Consider the following 20,835-nt stretch of genomic DNA (forward strand, 5'->3'; position numbering starts at 1 on the left):
ATTTGGACTTGCTAGCCTACAGCCCTGAGGGTCTTATTGTTTGGAGAAAAGAGGCCAGAGGCAAAGTGAGAGAAAGCTGGTCACATCTGCCTACTGTCCTAAAGCCTGCGGCTGTATTACTGACTCGTTCTGCATCCTATGGAGCTGAGGACTAGTGCTTATTAGCAGTCTCTCAGCAGGAACAGAAGACTGTCTCTTGTGTTACTGTGTCTGAAAAGAGGGGGAAAGACAGGAAACTGTAAGCATTTTCTGATGCTGAGTAAATGGATGAACAGGAGACTAATGTCCAGAGTATCATAAGATGATGGACTAGGAAGCCCTGTGCCCTCCTCTCCCTCACAAACGCACCAGTTCAATAACAATTTATGAACAAATTCTTTTCTGTTAGAAATCCAGAAACTAATTGAAAGCCTCCTGTAACCCCAGGTGAACATAAAACCACATTCACTAAGGCCAATAAGAAGATTGGGTCCAGAGTCCCTGCATCTAGCCTAGTGCTATGTGATTGGGAAGAGACCCCCTAGCACCCAGATTCTACCAGGGAAAGGAGAAGGTAAGTTTCTGCATCCAGCACCTCAACTTTTCTAAAGAAACTCTCTAGAAGTCTTGCTTCTGTCTTGCCAGATGTGGAGCTCTGATGGGTCCAGTACAATTAGCCATCTAGGGGAAATGGAGACGGTGGTTTAGACTGGTAGGTGCTATAGCTCTAAAGTCCCTGGCTCAGCAAAGAGTGAGTGTTTAAAAAAAAAAGCACAGTTGTTTTCTTCTCCCTGGGGAAGGAAAAATGTTGGTAGAAGCCTCCAGAACTCTGGCCAGGCTGATTGGTGGGAATCTTCTCCTGTATGAGGCCAGTCTGTGAAGACAAGCAGAAGTATTTGTTTTGTGTAATGTGCAGACATCAACACAGAAAGAAAGAAAATGAAAGATTAGGCAAAGATGTTCTAAACAAAGGAACATGATAAAGCTGACCCTAATGAAATGCAGTTATATAATTTACCTGGAAGAATTCAAAATAATTGTCATAAAGATGTGCACTGAGATCAAGAAAAGAATGCATGAACAAAGTGAGAATTTCAACAAATATAAAAAGTACTAAACAGAAATCATGGAGTCCAAAAACAAAATAACTACACTGAAAATTTTGCTAGCAGGGCTCAACAGCAGACTAGATCAAGCAGAAGAAAGAAACAGAAAACTCAAACAAAAGTCACTGAAAATAATTCAGTCAGTGGAGTAATAAGATGAAAGAATGAAAAATAATGATGAAAGCTTAAGGAATTTATGAGAAACCATTAAGTAGACCAATATATACATTATGGGAGTTCCAGAAAGAGAAGAGAGAGAAAGACCAGAAAGTTCATTTTTAAAAACAGCTGAAAATATCCCAATTCTGCAGAAGGAAATGGACATCCAGATCCATAAAGCCCAAAAGACAACAAATAAGATGAACCCAAAGAAATCCATACTGAGGCACATTAAAATCAAATTGTCAAAAATCAAAGACAGTATTTTGAAAGCAGCCGAAGAAAAGTGACTTGTCACCTACAAGGAAACTCCTTAGGCTATGAACATATTTTTCAGGAGAAACCTTACAGGCCAAAAAAAGAGTGGAATGATATATTCAAAATGCTGAAGGAAAAAACTGCCAACAAAGAATACTATCCCACACAAAACTGTCCTTCAAAAATGAAAAAGAGATAAAGATTTTCTCAAATAAACAAAAGCTGAGGGAATTCATCACCACAAGACCTGCCTTACAAGAAATGCTTAGGAGAGTTCTTCAAGTTGAAATGAAAGGATGCTAAACAGCAGCGTAATAACATAAGAATATATGAAACTCATTGGTAAAGTTAAATGTATAGACAGATACAGAATACTATATTATTGTAATAGTGATAGATAAAATCACTTTTAATTATATTATAAACGTTAAAAGACAAAAGCATTAAAAATAAACTAAAAATATGTTTAAAGATACATAATATGAATAGATGTAAATTGTGACAACAATAACATAAAGCATTACTGGGAGAAATTACAGTGTAGACTTTACAGACTTTAGAGCTATAGCACCTACCAGTCTAAACCACCATCTCCATTTCCCCTAGATGGCTAATTGTACTGGACCCATCAGAGCTCCACATCTGGCAAGAGTGTTTGTGTATGACTGAATTTAACTTGTTATCACTTAAAATAGACTGTTATGACTATAAGATATTTTATGTAAGCTCCAAGGTAACAACGCACACAAAAGTACTTATAGATGTTATATGAAGGAAAAAAGAAAGGACTCAAAGCATATCAATGCAAAAAATCAGTAAAGCACAAAGGAAAAGAGTAAGAGAGGAAAAAGCAGACAGATGAACTGCAAGACTAACAGCAAACAATGAACAGAATGGCAAGAGTGAATCTTCCTTATCAATAATTACATTAAATGTAAAAGGATTAAACTGCAATCAAAAGACATAGAGTGGCTAAAATGGATAACAAAAACAAGACCCAACTATATGCAGTCAACAAGAAACTCACTTTATATTTAAAGACACACATAGTCTGAAAGTGAAGGTATGGAAAAAGATATTCCATGCAAATGGTAACCAGAAGAGAGCAGGAGTGTCTATACTTATATCAAACAAAATAGACTTTAAAGTCAAAACTGTTAGACAAAGATATTATATAATGATAAAAGGGTTTAACTGCTAAAAAGATATAATTATAAATATATATGTACCCACATCAGACCACCTAAATATGGAAAGCAAACATTGATATAACTGAAGGGAGAAATAAACAGCAATACAGTAATGGTAAAAGACTTCAGTACCCCACCTTCAATAATAGACTATCCAGACAAAAGATAAATAAGGAAACAGCGACCTTGAGCAACTCTATAGACCAAATGGACCTAACAGATATATACAGAACATTTCACCCAACAACAGCAGAATAAACATTTTTCTCAAGCACATACAGATCTTTCTCTAGGATAGATCACATGTTAGATCACAAAGCAAGCCTTAACAAATTTAAGAAGACTGAGGTCATACCAAATATGTCTTCTGACCACAACGGAATGAAACTAGAAATCAAAGCAGAAAGAAAATGGGAAAATTCACAAATATGTGGAAGTTAAACAGTATACTCTTAAAAAAGCACTGGGTGAAAGAAAAAAATCAAAAATAAATTAGAAAATATCTCAAGACAAATGAAAACAAAAACACAATATACCAAAACTTACGAGATGCAACAAAAGCAGTACTAAGAGAGAAGTTCTTAGCAATAAATGCCTATATTTTAAAAAGTGCAAGATCTCAAATAAACAACTTTACACCTCAAAGAACAAAAGAAGAAGAAACTAAGCCTAAAGTTAGCAGAAAGAATGAAATAATACAGATTAGAGCAGAAATAAATGAAATAGAAAATAGAAAAAAAAGCAAAACTAAGAGTTGGGTTTTTTTTAAAAGATAAATGAAACTGACAAAGTTTTCTTAGCTAGACTAAGAAAAAAGGAGAGAAGTAAATACAATTAGAAATGTAAGAAGAGAGGTCTGTGAGCATGGTGCTGCGGGCGGTGCGGAGCGTGCGGGCTGCGGCCTGCAGTCTGCGCGTCGCCTCCGCGCCCTCTGCACCCTGCCTGACGCGGCCCTGGGGGCTGAGGGCAGGCGCCGTCCCGACACTGCGCACGGGCTCCGCTCTGCTCTCCGTGCGTAAATTCACAGACAAACATGGATGGATAACAACAGAAAATGGTATTGGAACAGTGGGAATCAGCAATTTTGCACAGGAAGCTCTGGGAGATGTTGATTACTGTAGTCTGCCTGAAGTTGGGACAAAACTGAACAAACAAGATGAGTTTGGTGCTTTGGAAAGTGTGAAAGCTGCTAGTGAACTCTATTCTCCTCCATCAGGAGAAGTAACTGAAATTAATGAAGCTCTTGCAGAAAATCCAGGACTTGTCAACAAATCTTTTTATGAAGATGGTTGGCTGATCAAGATAGCACTCAGTGATCCCTCAGAACTGGATGAATTAATGAGTGAAGAAGCATATGAGAAATACATAAAATCTATTGAGGAGTGAAAATGGAACCCCTAAATAAACTAGTATGAAACAAAAACAAACACAAAACAAACAAACAAAAAGAAATGTAAGAAGAGATATTACAACCGATGTCACAGAAATACAAAGGATCATAAAAAACTACTATGAACAGCTAAATGCCAACAAACTGGATAACCTGGAAGAAATGAATAAATTCCTAGAAACACATAACCTATCAAGACTCAATCATGAAGAAACAGGAAGTCTGAACAGACCTGTGACTAGTATGGAGATTGAATTAGTAATTTAAAACCTCCCAACAAAGACAAGCTCAGGAGCAGATTGCTTTACTGGTGAATTCTACCAAATATTTAAAGAATTAATGCCAATCCTTCCTAAACTCTTCCAAGACATGGAAGAGGCGGGAACATTTCCAAACCCATTTTATGAGGGCAGAATTATCCTGATACCAAAGCCAGACAAAGACATCATAAGAAAACAACAGGCCAATATACCTAATGAATATAGGTGCAAAAATTTTCAGCAGAATACTAGCAAACCAAATTCAACAGCACATTAAAAGGATCATACACCATGACCATGTGGGATTTATCCCTAGGATGCAAGGATGGCTCAACATATGCAAATCAAATAATGTAATACAACACAGTAACAGAATAAAGGATAAAAATCACATGATCACCTCAATAGAGGCAAAAAAAAAATGTGACAAAATTCAACACCTTTTCATGAGAAAAGCTCTCAATAAACTGGAATAGAAGAAAAGTACCTCAACATAATAAAGACTATATATGAAAATCCCACAGCTAAGACATCATACTCAATGGTGAAAAATGGAAAGCTTTTCCTCTAAGACCAGGAACAAGACAAGGGTGCCCACTCTTGCCACTTCTATCCAGTGTAGTACTGGAAGTCCTAGCCAGAATAATTAGGCCACAAAGAGAAATAAAAGACATCCAAATAGGAAAGGAAGAAGTAAAATGTCCTTGTTCTCAGATGGCATGATCTTATATATAGAAAACCCTGAAGACTCCATAAAAAGAAAAAAAACTGTTATAACTAATGAGCAGATTGAGTAAAGTTGCAGGACACAAAATCAACATACAAAAATTAGTTGAACTTATGTATACTAACACTGAACTATCTCAAAAGAAAATTAGAAAAACAATTCCATTTCCGATAATACCACAAATAATAAAATACTTAGGAATAAACTTAACTAAGGAGATAAAGACTTGTATACTGAAAACTACAAAACATTGAAAAAAATTAGGGGTAGCTGGCTGGCTCAGTTGGTAGAGCATGTGACTCTTGATCTTGGGGTTGTGAGTTTGAGCCCCATGTTGGTCATACAGATTACTTTAAAAAAAGAAATAAATTCAAGAAGACACAAATAAATGAAAAGATAGCCTGTAATCATGGATTGGAAGGATTAATATTGTTAACATGTTCATATTACCCAAAGCAATCTACAAATTCAATGCAATCCCTACCGAAATCCCAATGGCATTTTTTTATAGAAATGGTAAAAACAATTCTACAATTCAAATGGCACCACAAAAGACCACAAATAGCCAAATCAATCCTGAGAAAGAGCAAAGCTGGAGGCATCACATTTCCTGATTTCAAAATACATTACAAAGCTACAGTAATCAAAATGGTATTGTACTGGCATCAGGGCATACACACAGACAAATGGAATAGAATAGAGGGCCCAGAAGTAAATCCACACGTATACAGTCAACTGATCTTTGAAGTGGGTATCAAAAATACACAATGGGGAAAGGATGGTCACTTCAACAAATGGTGTTGGGAACACTGGATATCCACATTTTTAAAAAATGAAACTGACCCCCATCTTACACATACACAAAAATGGGCTCAAAATGGGTTAAACACTTAACCTGAAACTGTAAAACTTCTAGAAGATAACATAGGAGAAAAGCTTCATTAGTCTTGACAGTGATTTCATGGATATGACACCAAAAGCACAGGCAACAATGCCAAAAATAAACAAGTGTGCTCTCTCTCTCTCTCTCTCTCTCTCTCTCTCTGACAAATAATCAAATAAAAAAGCTTCTGTGTATCAAATAAAACAATCAACAGAGTGGAAAGATAACCAACAGAATGGAAGAAAGCATTTGCAAACTCTATCTCTGATATGGGGTTAATCTCCAAAATATATAAAGAAACTCCACAACTCAATAACAACACAAAATAAAACAAAACAAACAACAACAATAACAACAAAAGTCCCTAATAATTATTTTAAAATGGGCTAAGGACTTGAAAGGACATTTTTCCAAAGAAGACATACAATGGCCATATATGGCCATACATGGCCAACAGGTATATGAAAAATGCTCAACATCACTAATCATCATGAAAATACAAATCAAAACCACAATGATGTATCACCTTGCACCCTTTAGGGTGGCTTTCATCAAGAAAGCTAAAGACAGTGAATGTTGACAAGGATGTAGAGAAATTGGAAGTCTTGCACACTGTTGGTGGGAACGCAAAATGGTACAGCGGCTATGGAAAACAGTATAGGTTTCTCAAGAAATTTAAAATAGAATTGTCATATGATTTAGCAATCCCACTTTTGGGAATTTATCCAAAAAATTGAAACCAAGATCTCAAAGAGATATTAGCACTGCCGTGTTCATTGCACCAAGAGGTGGGAACAACCTAAATGTCCACTGACAAATAAATGGATAATGAAAATGTGTACACATGCAACAGAATACTATTCAGCCTTTAAAAAGAAGGAAATTCTGCAATATGCAACAACATGGATGAACCTTGAGGGCATTATGCTAAGTGAAATAAAGCATTAACAGAAAAATAGAAATACTGCATGATTCCATTTATATGTAGTATCTAAAATAGTTAAATTCATAGAATCAAAGGATAGACTAGTGGTTGCCAGAACTGAAGGGAGGAATAAATAAGGAGTTACTGGTCAAGGGGCATAAAGTTTCGGTTAAGCAAGATGAGTAAGCTTTAGAGATCTACTATACAACATTGTACCTATAGCCAACAATAATATATTATACACTTAAAATTTTGTTGAGAAGATAGATCTCATTATGTGTTCTTATCACAATAAAAGAAGTTTTTATTTAAAAGACTAACATCCATTGTACATATGGACCACATCTTCTTTATCCATTCATCTGTTGAAGGGCATCTCGGCTCTTTCCACAGTTTGGTATTAAGGAGGACACGTACTGCATGGAGCACTGGGTGTTATACAAAAACAATGAATCATGGATCACTACATCAAAAACTAATGATGTACTGTATGGTGACTAACATAACATAATAAAATTAAATTAAATTAAATTAAATTAAATAAATAAAAGACTAACATCCAGGATGCCTGGGTGGCTCAGTTAGTTAAGCCTCTGCCTTTGGCTCAGGCCATGATCCCAGGGTCCTAGGATAGTCCCACATCAGGCTCCTAGCTCAACGGGGAGCCTGCTTCTCCCTCTGCCCTTCTCCCTGCTTGTGCTCTCTCTCTCTCTCTCTCTCTCTCTCTGACAAATAAATAAATAAAATCTTTTTTAAAAAAGACTAACATCCAATAATATGAATGCTAGGCTATCAATTGAGTGTCTACAATATGCTAAATGCTTTTATTTGTCTTAATTATACCCCAAAAGCATCCCTGCAAGGTACACATTATTATTCTCATTTTACAGGTATTTAAATCAAGACCAGAGAGATTATTTCTCCCAAGTCATAAAGCTAACAAGTGGTCAGAGTGGGGATTAGAACCTAGGTCTTGCTGGTTCGAAGGCCCTACTTTCTACCATGCCATACTGCCTGTGGTATCCCCTAAAACTTTCCTGCTGTGATGCCTGGGGTCCAGTACGTGGAGCCTTGCTCTGCCCGAGGCATCTGAGAGGAAACCCCTGGGTAAGGCAGGAAGAAGGAAGATGGAACAGCAGGAAGAGCCTGAGCTGTGGGCTGACCTCAGCCTCACCACTCTGCCCTTTCTAGGCCTCCAGTGACACAAATGGGAGCCTGGGTCCAAACTTAAAACCTGTGAATCCTGCAGATTGCAAAGACTAGGGTCTACATTGTGCAGTGACATTTCAGTTATTCCAAGGTCACCTAAGAGAATCATAAAGTCAGCAACCTCAGAAAGGCCTCTGAAAAGCTGAAATAATCCTTCATCTCCTGCCCTTTCATTGCCAGAGGGCCCTGCAGACTTTGCACACAGTCTGTCTCTCTTACACTCACATGTCTAACAAGCTCTGTTGCCAGGTCTCTGCCTGTAGCACATAGAAGCAGCACATTAGGAAGAGAGGACCAGAGCTACTAGAAATGAGGCTGACAGACATCAGAAATGGCCACTGACAGTGAGGGCGGAAGCAGCAATACAGTATAAAGCAGGTTCAAATGCAAGAAGTTTAGCCACTTGGAATTGTTTATTGCAGGAACAAAAAGTACAATGATGCTAGGTAAATGAGGTATTCCTGGACTTCCTTTGCCAACTGTGAATTCTCAGGGTACCTCTAGAAAGAACTGAGCCTGTCCTCTGGACCTGAGCACTTTGCTCAAGACTAGGGAGTGTTAGGGTACAAGTGGAAGAAATCATTTGCCATCTTCATACATGGGGATTTACTACTGATTGCTGTTAGAAGGACAATGAACTCCAATGTTCTGAATGAAGCAAGGTTAAGTGATGGCTTCTCATCCCTTAATTCAATCCAGTATTTGAATACAGCACTTAATGGGGGAGCCAAATGGCCTCAGCTAGGGCTGGGAATAGGGAGGTAAACTCAGTACCCCCTTGCCTCAATCAGGAGCAGGACTGGCCAATAAGCCAATAACTTAATGTACTGAGTTGAATAGTATCCTCCCAAAGTTCATGCCTGCCCTAAACGTGTGAATATGGTCTTATTTGGAAATAGGGTCTTTACAAATGTGATTAGTTAAGATAAGATCATACTAGATTAGGGTGGGCCCTACTCCAATAACTGGTGCCCTTCTAAGAAGAGAAAACAGAGACCCAGATACAGGATTGCCAGCAACAACCAAAAGCTAGGAAGAGGCAAGGAAAGATCCTCCTCTATAGCCTTCAAAGAGAGCATGGTCCTGCTGATGCCTCAATTTTAGATTTCTAGTTTCCAGAAATGTGAAAGAATAAATTTCTCTTGTTTTCAGCTGCCCAGCTGGTGGCATTGTATTATGGCAGCCCTGGGAAACTAATGCAGTCTTTTGTAAATCAGTGCAAAGTCCAAACAATACTAGTAAAGGACTCCTGAGAGTTAAACCAATTTGGACCACTAGTTAAGATGGCTTTTAAGTTTACACTTTGAGACACCCCACCAAAACATGGCAAGTATATACTATAAAGAGAATTTAAAAGGCACAACTGCACTAAAAAAATAAAATAAATATCTCAGTGGACCAAAAATGGAACATAAACATACCTGCTAAGCAGGAATGAAGCCACAGCCAGCTGAGGTCTGGATCTAGACGCAGACAGAGACAATCAGGTATTCTGCTCTAATGGGGTAATGGGAAGGGACTGGATTTTACTGCTTGAAATCAGATCCTAGTGTGGTGCTTCCCCATTCATAGAAGAGTTATAAACGTTACAACCACCCCCTGACTGAAGCTATAGTTTATATCAAGCTGCAAACCTAAGTTTGTGGAATGAAACAAACACAGGACTTGGTTCAAGCTGCCTGTAAACCTGGTGAAATTCCCCAAATCACAGAAGCAAGGAGGTCTTGATCCACAAACTTAAGACCTAATTCTCAACTGGGGCCCTAGGGTGCTAGGTAGAGGCATTAGCAAGACTGCTAAGCAGGAAAGGATGTGGGCAGAGAAAAGAAGAACATGCACAACTATGTGACATGAGCAAAAATTTCAAAACACATAAGGAAAACTATACTATGAGTGCCAACTAAAAACAAAACAAAAAAAACTCAACACTCAAGAGATGAATTTGCTCCTGACAAAATGAGAATAATAGTACAGCCTGAAAATGACTCAATAAACGATATGTTTAGGATGCTCAAAGAGATGAAGAAATAACATCCATTAAAAACAAATAAACAAACAAAAACATATACCAAACCAGGCATAAATGAAATAAGAATGACTAGATATAAAAAATATCCAATTAGAAATTATGAAAATTTCTGCTTTTCTTTGCTCTTCCCTGCATTAACAAATCTCTAGGATGCTAGACCTAGCTCATCTAATCCAGCAGCCCTGTATGTCACATTCTTACTAGCATTTATCTTTATTTATCTTTTCCTTGCCTAGGCCCTCTTCTGCTCTGCAGACTCCTTAATTTGTGGCTAGAGCTGGATTAAGGAACAGGTAATGAAGCAGCTAATCTAGAAGAGTTGGCTAAACATCACTGGATGCATTGGATATTGGATGCCAATTTACTCACACACAGTCACCAGTGTCTTTTTTTTTTTCTAAAGATTTTATTTATTTATTTGAGAGAGAGAGAGAATGAGAGATAGAAAGCATGAGAGGGAAGAGGGTCAGAGGGAGAAGCAGACTCCCCGCTGAGCAGGAAGCCCGATGTGGGACTCGATCCCAGGACTCCAGGATCATGACCTGAGCCGAAGGCAGTCGCTTAACCAACTGAGCCACTCAGGCGCCCCACCACTGTCTTTCTTTATAGTGTCCCTTAGCCTGTCCTTCCTTCTCTATGCATTCCCCCCAACCTCCCAGTCCCATGTGCATTCCTCAAGATCCCATTCTCTAACATGTGAACTACCTCCCACCTCCAGCATCAATGTGCATTCCTTGCCCACTAATAGGAGTTCTACATTCCCCAAGGTACAGTGACTAATTTCACAAGTTCCCTTTCATTTACTCATTTACACACTTCACGAAAACCAGTGGTTCTCAAAATGTGGTACCTAGACCAACAGCATCACCATCACCTGGAAACTTGTTAGAAATGCAAATTCTTGTCCCCAACCCTAGACTTACTGAATCAGAATCTCTGGGGGGTGGTACGCGGCAGTTTGTGTTTTAACAAGCCCTTGGATGATTCTGACGCATGCTTACATTTGAGAACTACTGCTATAGACATTTGTGTAACAAGTGCTCACAATGTGCCATGCACTGTGCTAGGTGCTGGGCATGCTCTCTCTCTTGGTGTTATAGCTCTTTTTCTGAAGCCCTCCATGGAGTCATGTAGGAGATTCAGGGACTTCCAGAGTGGTGAACAAATGATCAGCATGGCATGGACTAAGTAAAGAGAAGGAAAGAACAACATTTCTGTGGCTGACAGATCTCAAGTGAGAGGGGAAAGAGAAGGACTATTAAAGGCACTTGTCCAGAGCTGGGTAACAGATGTAATGATCATAGCCTAAGATCAATAAACAGAGTCATGCAGGTGCTGGGCCTCCTGTCAGATAAATCCATGAGCCCCTAAAGCCTGGTGCTGGAGAGGCAATGGAAAAGACAGAGAATGTGATACATTTGTTGATGCCAAGTGAAGTTGAAATGTGTCAGGGATCCATATGTACTAAGTAATCCCTCTTGATAAACACTGATTCAGCAATTGGCCAGTACAGAGGGCATTTGCTGAGCTTCTGCTCTGGGGATGCAGAAGTGAATCAGCCATGGTCCTTTCCCACCAGTAGCTCATGGTTACATGGGGGCAGACACAGACCCAGTGCCTGTGGTACAGTCAGGAAATACACTCTAGTAAAGGGTTGTGGGGACTCTCAGTTTCTGCTGAAAGAGGTTAGGGAAAGCTTTTGCAGGGGAGATGACGTTTGAAGGATGGCTGGGAATGGCCAGGCAGAAAGGATGAGAGAATTTGCCAAGCAGAGGGGACAGCTTGTATGAAGATATGGAAGGGTGAAAGGGAAGAGCAAGGGGTTTGGGATGGCCACAGTAGTAAAGTAGGTGGCAGCAAATGGCGGAGAACAGGCAGAAGTAGGTGGGGTTGGAACAGGTTATGGCTCTGGATTTTATCCTGTAGGTGTTGGGGAGTCACTGATACTTCAAAGCAGAGGGGTGATATGGCAGACTTGGCATATTAGGTCACGTTGGGGGCTGTGTGGACAATGGTACTGAAAAGGAGGCAGTGAAGCTAGGAGGCCCATAAAGAGGCTGTGAACAGGCCTGGGAAAAACTGGTATGGGTCACTGGCCCCAGCATAGAATGAGAATGGATTGGAAAGGTTCTCTCAGGACCAGGTGCTGTGCTGGGCTCCGGGGGGCGGGGTATAAGATAAACCAAACACAACCCCTTCCCTCAAGAGCGGAGCATGTGGAAAGAAGCCTAACACAAGTACATGCGGCAAGGGAAAGTGACTTCTTTCACTTTATATGATGTAAAAGTTTCCTATAGCTGCTGAAACAGGTGACTGCAAACAGTGACTTAAAACAACAAAAATTTATTATCTTGCAGTTCTGGAGGTCAGAGGCAGAAATGGTTTGGCAGAATTGCATTCCTTCTGGAGGCCCTAGGGGAGAATATTTCTTTGCCTTTTCCACCTCCTAGAGGCACCCACATTCCTTGGTTCAATGCCCCACATCATTCCACTTCTGCTTCTTTCATCACATCTCCTTCTCTGATGCCAACCCTCCTGCATCCCTCTTATAAGGACCCCATGATTACATTTAAGGCCAATCCTTAAAATCCAGGATGATTTCTCCATCTCAAGATCTTCAAGTCAATCACATTTTCAGAGTCCCTTTTGCCATGTCAGGTAACATCTTTCTAGGTTCTGAGGATTAGAACATGGACAGCATCGAGGGGCCATTGTTCAACCAGCCACAATGAGAAGGGTTCTTATGTTTTCATGAATAAATGATGATGATAAGGCCATTTTCTTTTGACTGCTTACTATCTGCCATATATTTTCACATCTAACTCTTGCAGGGACTCTAAGAGGGTATGTTCCATTCCTATCCTTTCAGTTGCCAAAAATAACCCAGCTAGGAAGTGGGGATGGAAAGGAAGCTTCTATTCTCAGTGTTATACCTTTTCCCTCCATGTCTGTTCCTAAACAGCTGACCACTTTTGTTACAAAGTTCTATGTTAATGTTTCATCTTCTGCATTTCTTTTTTTTGAAAGTAGCTTTAGTGTTTTTTGCAGAAAAAATGACACATGCCCATTTTAAAACTGCAAACAATACTGAAAGTACAAAGAAAAATTAAAATCACACCCAAATCTCATTTTCCAACGATAACTATTGTTAACATTTGGTGAACATTCTCCAGACTGCTGTCTGTTCATCATAAATATGCCATTCTATAAAGCACTTTATCTCCACTCTACATCATGAATATCTTTCCATGTCAGTACTTGTCAACTCCTCAAAATGGGCTTGCTGTGTCAAAGGCTGTGCACATTGTATATGTTAATACACATTGCCAAACAGCTCTCAAAATATATTAATTTACACTCTTACCAAAAGTGTAAGACCTTCACCAGTTTAGCCAATCTTTTAAATCTTTGGCAATTTGGTGAAAAAGAACATCTTTTCTTGGCATTGCTTTGATTATTATTGATAGCATCTTTCCACATCTTTATTGGCCATCTATATTTATTCTCTTGGGGAATGGTTTATTCAGGGCCTTTGCCTATTTTTCTATTGGGATGTTTCCTCTTTTCATTATGGGTTTGTAAGAGCTCATTGTAGAGAGGGCTATAAAGCCTATGTCATATCTGTTGCAAATATTTTTCTTACATTGAATTACTATATACATATGATACTGTATATATATATATATATATATATATATATATATATGATCTTCTTTATTGCGTTTTTCCACCTAGAAGGTTTTCATTTATATGCAGTGAAATTCATAACCTTTTTCTCTATGACTTCAAGGTTTTCTGTCATGTTTAGAAGAACTTTCCCTAACCCAAGATGATAATTTCTATAATGAGAAAAGCTCCATGTATTCTTCTTGTACTTTTATGGCTTCATATTTAACATTTAAGTCTTTGACACACCTGGAGTTTATTTCAGTGTAAGGAGTGAGGTAGAGATGTGACTCTATACTTTTCTAAATAGCTTTCACCATCCTTTCAACACTGATTTGAAATAGCACCTTTATCACATACTAAACTTGCATATATATGTGGGTATATTTTTGGGCTTTCTGCTCTAATCAATTGATCTATTTTTCCCCTGTGCAGGAACCTTATAATATGCTTCCCTAGCTGGTAAGAAGAGTTTGTCCTTATGGCTCTTCTTTCTGAATATTCTTGCCATGTGCTTATTCTTCTAGATGACCTTTTGAATAGTTTTATCCTGTTCTGAAAATCCTTTTAGAATTTTTATTGAGATTTTTTTGAATTTTAGATCAATTTACGGATAATTGGTGTATTTTCAATATTGACTTTTCATATCTAGAAACAAGGCGTGGTTCTCCATTTACCCAGGTCTTCCTTAATGGCCCTTTGTAGAGCTTTATAGTTGTATTTCCTATGGTTGCTGTAACAAATGATCACAACCTAGGGGGTTTAAAACAACCAAAATTTATTCTATCACAGTTCTGGAGACCAGAAGTCCAAAATTCATATCACCAGGCCAAAATCAAGGTGTCAGCAGGGCTGCAGTCCTTCCAGAGGCTCCAAGGGAGAATCTGTTCTTTGTCTCTCGCAGCTTCTGATCTAAAGCTTCCAGCAGTCCTCGGGTTATGGCTACATCATGCAGATCTCTGCCTCCATGGTCACAGTGCCTTCTCCTCTGTGTGACTGTGTCAGATCTCTTTCTGCCTCCCTCTTAAAGGGATATGTGTGATTGCATTTGGTCCTACCCAGATAATCTAGGATAATCTCCCCATCTCAAGATCCTGAACTTAATCACATTTGCAAAGATGCTCTTTCCCTATAAGGTCACATTTACAGGTTCCAGGTTGGGGGCCATTATTCAGCCTATAACTCTACTTTTTGTTACCACTTAGGTTGTGAAGCAGTGTATTCCCATGACTGCAACTCTTCTTTATATACCTACTAATCTCTCTTTCATTAAGGAAATAATAAATAAAATTAATTAATTGATTGATTGATCTCTACTTGGGCTAGAGATGTGGACAAGGAGAGGGTCCCGGAGGGGTGCTGTGGAGCAGAGGACAGTTTACATCATGTCAGAACTCGCCATAAAGATCTGACTCTCTGACTCCTGAATTCATAAACCCAGAGGTCTCATCCTCTCCTCTAGTTTTGAGGGCCAATTTCTCAATTGCGTCTGAAAGTGATATATTAACTGAAATGCATTGAACACAAGTTCATGTTTGCATATGTTGAGTAAACAGGGAATTGTGGAGAAAGATTTCCCAACTTGTGCCCTTAACCTAAGATGGCCTCTTAAGACACTCTTCATTGCTGGCTTGGGAGGCATCAGGCAGCATGGCAAGGTGACTGAGCTTGGAGTCAAGAAAGCTGAGTTATGACCCAGCTCTATTCCTGCTACCTGGATGTGACCAACCACTTAGCCTCTCTGGGCCTCACTTTCTTTGTCTTTGAATGGGGATGTTGATATCTGTGTTGCCTTCCTCACAGAACAGAGGCCAAGTATGCGTGCCCTTTACCCACCTGCAAGAGTATGGCTTGTGCAGGATGAACAATGATGGCCATCTGAGCATGTACTCCCAGGTGGCAGGTGGTGGACTGGCCCGAAATCTGGGCAGGCCCTGTAGGAGGAATCAGGTCCCTGGGAGACATCAAGGTAGGCATGTGGTAAAGTACATGTGTTCATATACCACCCCGCATCTTAGCTGCCTGGGGCCTGGTAGCTGAGAGATTTGCCATGTTGAGCCTTCTAAATGAATAAAGTGGGTAATTTCATATTGATATGAAAACTACAGGAAAGACTTTGCTCATGTTTGCTTTGTTGCCTAGGGTTTCCTTGTAGCCAACTTTAAAGCTGCAGACAATTTCTATATTCTTTCCCATCTCTCTCTACCTCCCCAGAGAGGTGGGAGTGGTAGATGGAAATTATGAAAAGTCTACATTCCTTGGGAAGATTAGTCAGTTTGGTTTTTTTGGAATAAATCTGGGTCCTGAATGAACATATTGTTAATGTGGTATCAAAGGGAGAGTAGAAAGAAAAAGGACATACTATGCACTATCTTGGATTCCAGAAAGAGAAAGCCAGTCTTCAAGTGCTGAGGCCTCTTGTCAGCTGACCCTCTGCTCTAAGGCGCCCCTGTGGTCTCTCCTCTAACCCCATTGGGATGGGCCACCTGGGACCTCAGTCCTGTATTTCTCTAGCATTGTGCCCTGATGCTCCAATGACCACATAAAAGGTCTGCCTCCCCCACCTCAAGCCCAGTGCCCCTCATGTTCCTCTTACCCTGACTCCCAACTGCATCTTCCCCTGTCCTGTGCTTGCTGGCCTCTACATTCACTGAGAAGCCACCACAGTGCCCTCAATAGTACATGGCTTCAGCATCTGTGCAGAACAGCAGTGAGGACCATCTGAGTACTGGGGTGCTGAAAACCACAGACACTCAGAACCCATTGCCCGTAGAGCATGCAGTGTGCCAGTGATGCAATCCATATCATCCCCAGGCTAAGTTTCCAGAGGTCCCTAAGACCACCTAATAAGCTGCCCCAGGCCCTGACTGAGGTGTATTCCTGGTTTCCTACCTCACCCTCACCTGCTGCCATCCTCTATCAACACATATACCTATCTGCCTTCGGCCCACTGCCCCCATGGGTGCCCTGTATGTGCAGAGCAGGAAGTTACTCCCTTCCCATTTGAGTGAACCTTGGCACTGGCCAAATTTCTCTGCATTATGTGATGATTTGTGTCACCCACTGAGGGTAAAATTGTCCCTTGCCTGTTTCATTCAGGTCCCTGGCCCAGAACAAGCCTTTCTAGAGCAAAATGAATCAGGTAGAATATCCTCAAAGAGATTGTTGTTCCCTGACTAATGCTGACTAAAATCCAAGAATCCATAGTTAGTCCAACCTTCTTTCTCATTCTTAAGTGGGGAAACTGAGGCACAGGGAGGTCACATCTCCAGTCCTCAGCAGAGTTGAATTCCAAGTCTCTTGATTTTCAGTCCTGTCCTGTCTCCACTCCACCACCCTACTTGCCTTTTGTGCATGTGGCTGAGAGGGCCAGCCTTCCTCAGCTTACCACTCTCAAAATAACTTTGACAAGAACTCAGATTTCACAGCCATGTCAGTGAGGTGTTAAATGTGGGCATGAAGGGTGGCTGAACAGTGGCATCTCTAACTTCATGGGGCTCAGTCTATAACTGTGGGGCTCAGAGCCAACAGCTGCAGGCCTGACAGGCCTGGTTCTACACGCTCATGGCAGTGAAGACAGATTTACCTCAGGGGGCCTGGTAACACCAGAATGGACTGCAGTAACAGAGCCTCTTTCTTCCCTTTGATAAATGAATGGGTTGGGAGAGTGGCCATGGGGAACTACCAGGTAGGTAGAAGAGCACCTCTCAAGTTTGAACCCCTAGGGCCTTTCCAGGGTATCTTGGAAACTTCCGCCAGCCAGTTGTCAAAGTGGCCTTTAATCCAGCTGAGTGCAGAACTGGGGGACTGGAGTGTTCTCTGGAGCTGGAGTTGAGATGTGCCCCTAGCAGGAATGCTTAGTGTAAGCTTATTTGCTCTTCCAAAGCCCAAGCAGCCTGGGCACAGAGAGTGGCTAAGCAAAAATGAAGGCCCCTTGGAGCACTGGGAAGATTGTGCTGCCATGATCTTGTCATGGATTATGGGCCCACCACGCAAACAGCCCAGAGGAAGGGCCAAGCTGCAGTGGTGGCTCTTGAGCTACATGCAGAGTGTGAGAGCCAGCAGGTACGGTGTTGGCATTCTTGTCCATGGCCTTGTTACCATTGTGACCCTCAAAACGACTGCCTGCCACTGAGTGCCTCCTGTGCACTGAGCATGTGGTAAACTTTCACTCCTACCCTGATTCTCACAACTACCCTGTGAAGTGGGTGTTGCAGTTAGCTCCTTTTTATAGATAAAGAAGGCAAGGCTCAGAGAGGTGGAGTTACTCACTGGTCTCTCAGCTGCGAAGCAATTGGCCATGAGGTGAACAGGACCTGGCTCTTGTTCTCAAGATATCTAGAGACAGAGTAAATGAATAAGAACTCCCATTTATTGGACATCCTCAGGAAAATGCAACTCCAGTACGTTAAGCAACTTGAACAAGGTGGCAGAGCTGGGATTTGAACCACTGAGCCAGTGGTTCTCAAACTATTTGGTTCGTTTTTGCACTTTTTTAAAAAGTGGGCTCCACACCTACCGTGGAGCCCAGTGCAGGCTCCATCTCACGACCCTGAGCTCAAGACCTGAGCTGAAACCAAGAGTCAAATGCTTAACCCACTGAGCCACTCAGGTGCCCCTCTCTTTCGTACTCTTCAAACTTATTGATGGCAAATTCACAGAGACAGAAAACAGATCAGTGGTTGCCAGAGGCTGGAGGAGAATGGAAAAGGGAGTGACTGCTCAATGGGGTTGGAGTTTCCTTTTGGGGTGAAAAAATGTTATGGAACTAAATAGGGGTGATGGTTGCACAATACTGTGAATGTACTAAATGTCACTGAATTGTAAAATTTAAAATGGTTAAAAAAATAAAATGGTTAATTTTATGTCATGTGAATTTCACTTCAATGAAAAAACAGGATACAATGAGGTAAATCAACAACGACCACAAAATTTGTAGAAGACCCCAAAGAGCTTTTGTTTATGTGGGTTATAGCTCTTCGTGTTAACCATATTAGAAACAAAATTGTTAAAATATATATATATATATTTATTTATTTATAAATTAAAATAATAAACTCATTTCCCATGAATATAAATAATATTTTAATGAAAATAACTGTATATTCCAAAACAAAAACTCATATTGAAAAGAGTTGCATTATTTTACATTCTTTTCAAACTTCTCTAGTATGTGGCTTTGTAGAAAACAGCTAGATTCTCACATCTACTCAATTCAGTTATGATATATTCTTTTTTTTAAGAATAAAGTATTTTATTTTATTTTATTAGATTTATTTATTTGAGAGAGCGAGAATGAGAGAGAGAGAGTACCTGAGAGGGGAGAGGGTCAGAGGGAGAAGCAGGCTCCTCGCCGAGCAGGGAGCCCAAGGCAGGACTCGATCCCGGGACTCCAGGATCATGACCTGAGCCGAAGGCAGTCACTCAACCAACTGAGCCACCCAGGCGCCCAGTTATGATATATTCTTAAGGGTGAAGTATATGAAGGAAATCCAGCCTCACACAGATGTGCAATTAGAGAAGGGAAGAATATTTTAATTGACTTTTCATATAATTGTGGACATTCTTCTTTGATATGACACCAAAACTCGACCAGTAGTCGTTTCTTATAGGTTAAGTTGCAGTGTGGAATGTGAAATGATATTAATGAACTTTCCATACTTGACTCCATTGAGTCCCCAAAGGACTCTCTTATGCTTTGAATGGATCTTTTACCCAGCCATGTGTTGGTAACATCCTACTTCGGTCACTTGGAAAATATTGGTGCCCTGGACTTATGTGGAACTTCCATATGTTGGCACATTTCTCTCCAACATCAGAAAAAATCACATTTGTTACCATAACCATCCATCTCATTGGAAAAGGTCTTTAACTCTTGGGAAGCTGTCAAGCTCACAGTGGTGGATTCAAGCTTTTCAAATTTTTAATTTTGGCATTAAAGCTGAAATTTTATCGTTGGCAAAAAATACTGTCAGTTGTTTTCCTTGAAGTGATGGGCTCACTTCGTTCATTTACGAGAAAATGTCTGCCGAATACCCAAATCTGAATAACATTAGTTAGTCATTCTTTCAAGTAAATGTGATGTTCTATGAAAAATCAGCCAATTCAGCTCACAATTCAAAACAATCACACGAGTGCTTTGCCTTGAGCCAACTGTTGTGCTTTGGTTTCCAGCACAAGTGCTTTAAACACATTTCCAGTTTTGTCAGACAGAATTTTTAAAAATATGGGTACTCAAGGGTCAATATTTAATAAAGTTAATTATTACTGCTTCGCTGACAACATTCTTAAGTGAATCTGGCTTTTTTTTTTTTTTTTTTTTAACTGCAAGCGCTTGGCAGTGAAGAGTCCAATGACAGCTAGTACAATTTGGTGCCGCTGCCCTGATTCATGCTCAGGCATCTGCTGTTTTACCCACCATTGCTTTTTTTTTAAGTATAGTTAACATACACTGTTATATTAGTTTCAGGTGTACAACATATTGATTCAACAATTCTATACATTACTCAGGGCTCACCACAATAAGTGTAGCTACCATCTGTCACCATACAAAGTTATTACAATATTATTAACTATATTCCCTATGCTGTACCTTTCATCTCTGTGACATATCTATTTTATAACTGGGGGTTTGTACCTCTTGATCCCCTCCATCTATTTTATCCACCCCCACCCACCTGCCCTCTGGCAACCACCAGTTTGTTGTGTATTTAAGAGTCTGTTTTTTGGTTTGTTTGTTTACTTGTTTGTTCATTTGTTTTGCTTTTTAGATTCCACATGTAAGTGAAATTATACGGCATTTGTCTTTTCCTATCTGAAATACTTCACTTAGTGTAATACCTTCTAAGTCCATCCATTTTGTCACAAGTGGCAAGATCTCAGTAATCCCACTGCTGAATATTTACCTAAAGAAACCAAAAACACTAATTCAAAAAGATATATGCACTCCTATGTTTATTGCAGCGTTATTTACCATAACCAAGATATGGAAGCAACCCAGTGTCCATTGATAGATGAATGGATAAAGAAGATGTGAGGTGTGTGTGTGTGTGTG

At 40.0% G+C, this 20,835-nt stretch overlaps 1 protein-coding gene and 1 long non-coding RNA gene across 2 annotated transcripts in view; both read left to right on the plus strand.

The window, feature by feature from the left end:
• The window catches only part of LOC141371655 (uncharacterized), a 251,784-nt gene that overhangs the window by 201,744 nt on the left and 29,205 nt on the right, over nucleotides 1-20,835 (plus strand). The window lies entirely within an intron of this gene.
• Nucleotides 3,557-4,113, plus strand: LOC112816406 (glycine cleavage system H protein, mitochondrial-like). Its single transcript, XM_025862891.2, has one exon. The coding sequence runs from the start codon at nucleotides 3,557-3,559 to the stop codon at nucleotides 4,076-4,078; it is 522 nt and encodes a 173-aa protein (XP_025718676.1). The 3' UTR covers nucleotides 4,079-4,113.

The sequence above is a fragment of the Callorhinus ursinus genome, unplaced genomic scaffold (genome assembly GCF_003265705.2).
Source record: "Callorhinus ursinus isolate GAN/ISIS: 27379988/994484 unplaced genomic scaffold, GSC_fseal_2.0 scaffold84, whole genome shotgun sequence".
In the NCBI taxonomy this organism is placed as follows: Eukaryota; Metazoa; Chordata; class Mammalia; order Carnivora; family Otariidae; genus Callorhinus; species Callorhinus ursinus.

Coding starts and splice junctions, on each gene's coding strand:
- LOC112816406 (XM_025862891.2), top strand. CDS start 3,557: ATGGTGCTGCGGGCGGTGCGGAGCGTGCGGGCTGCGGCCTGCAGTCTG.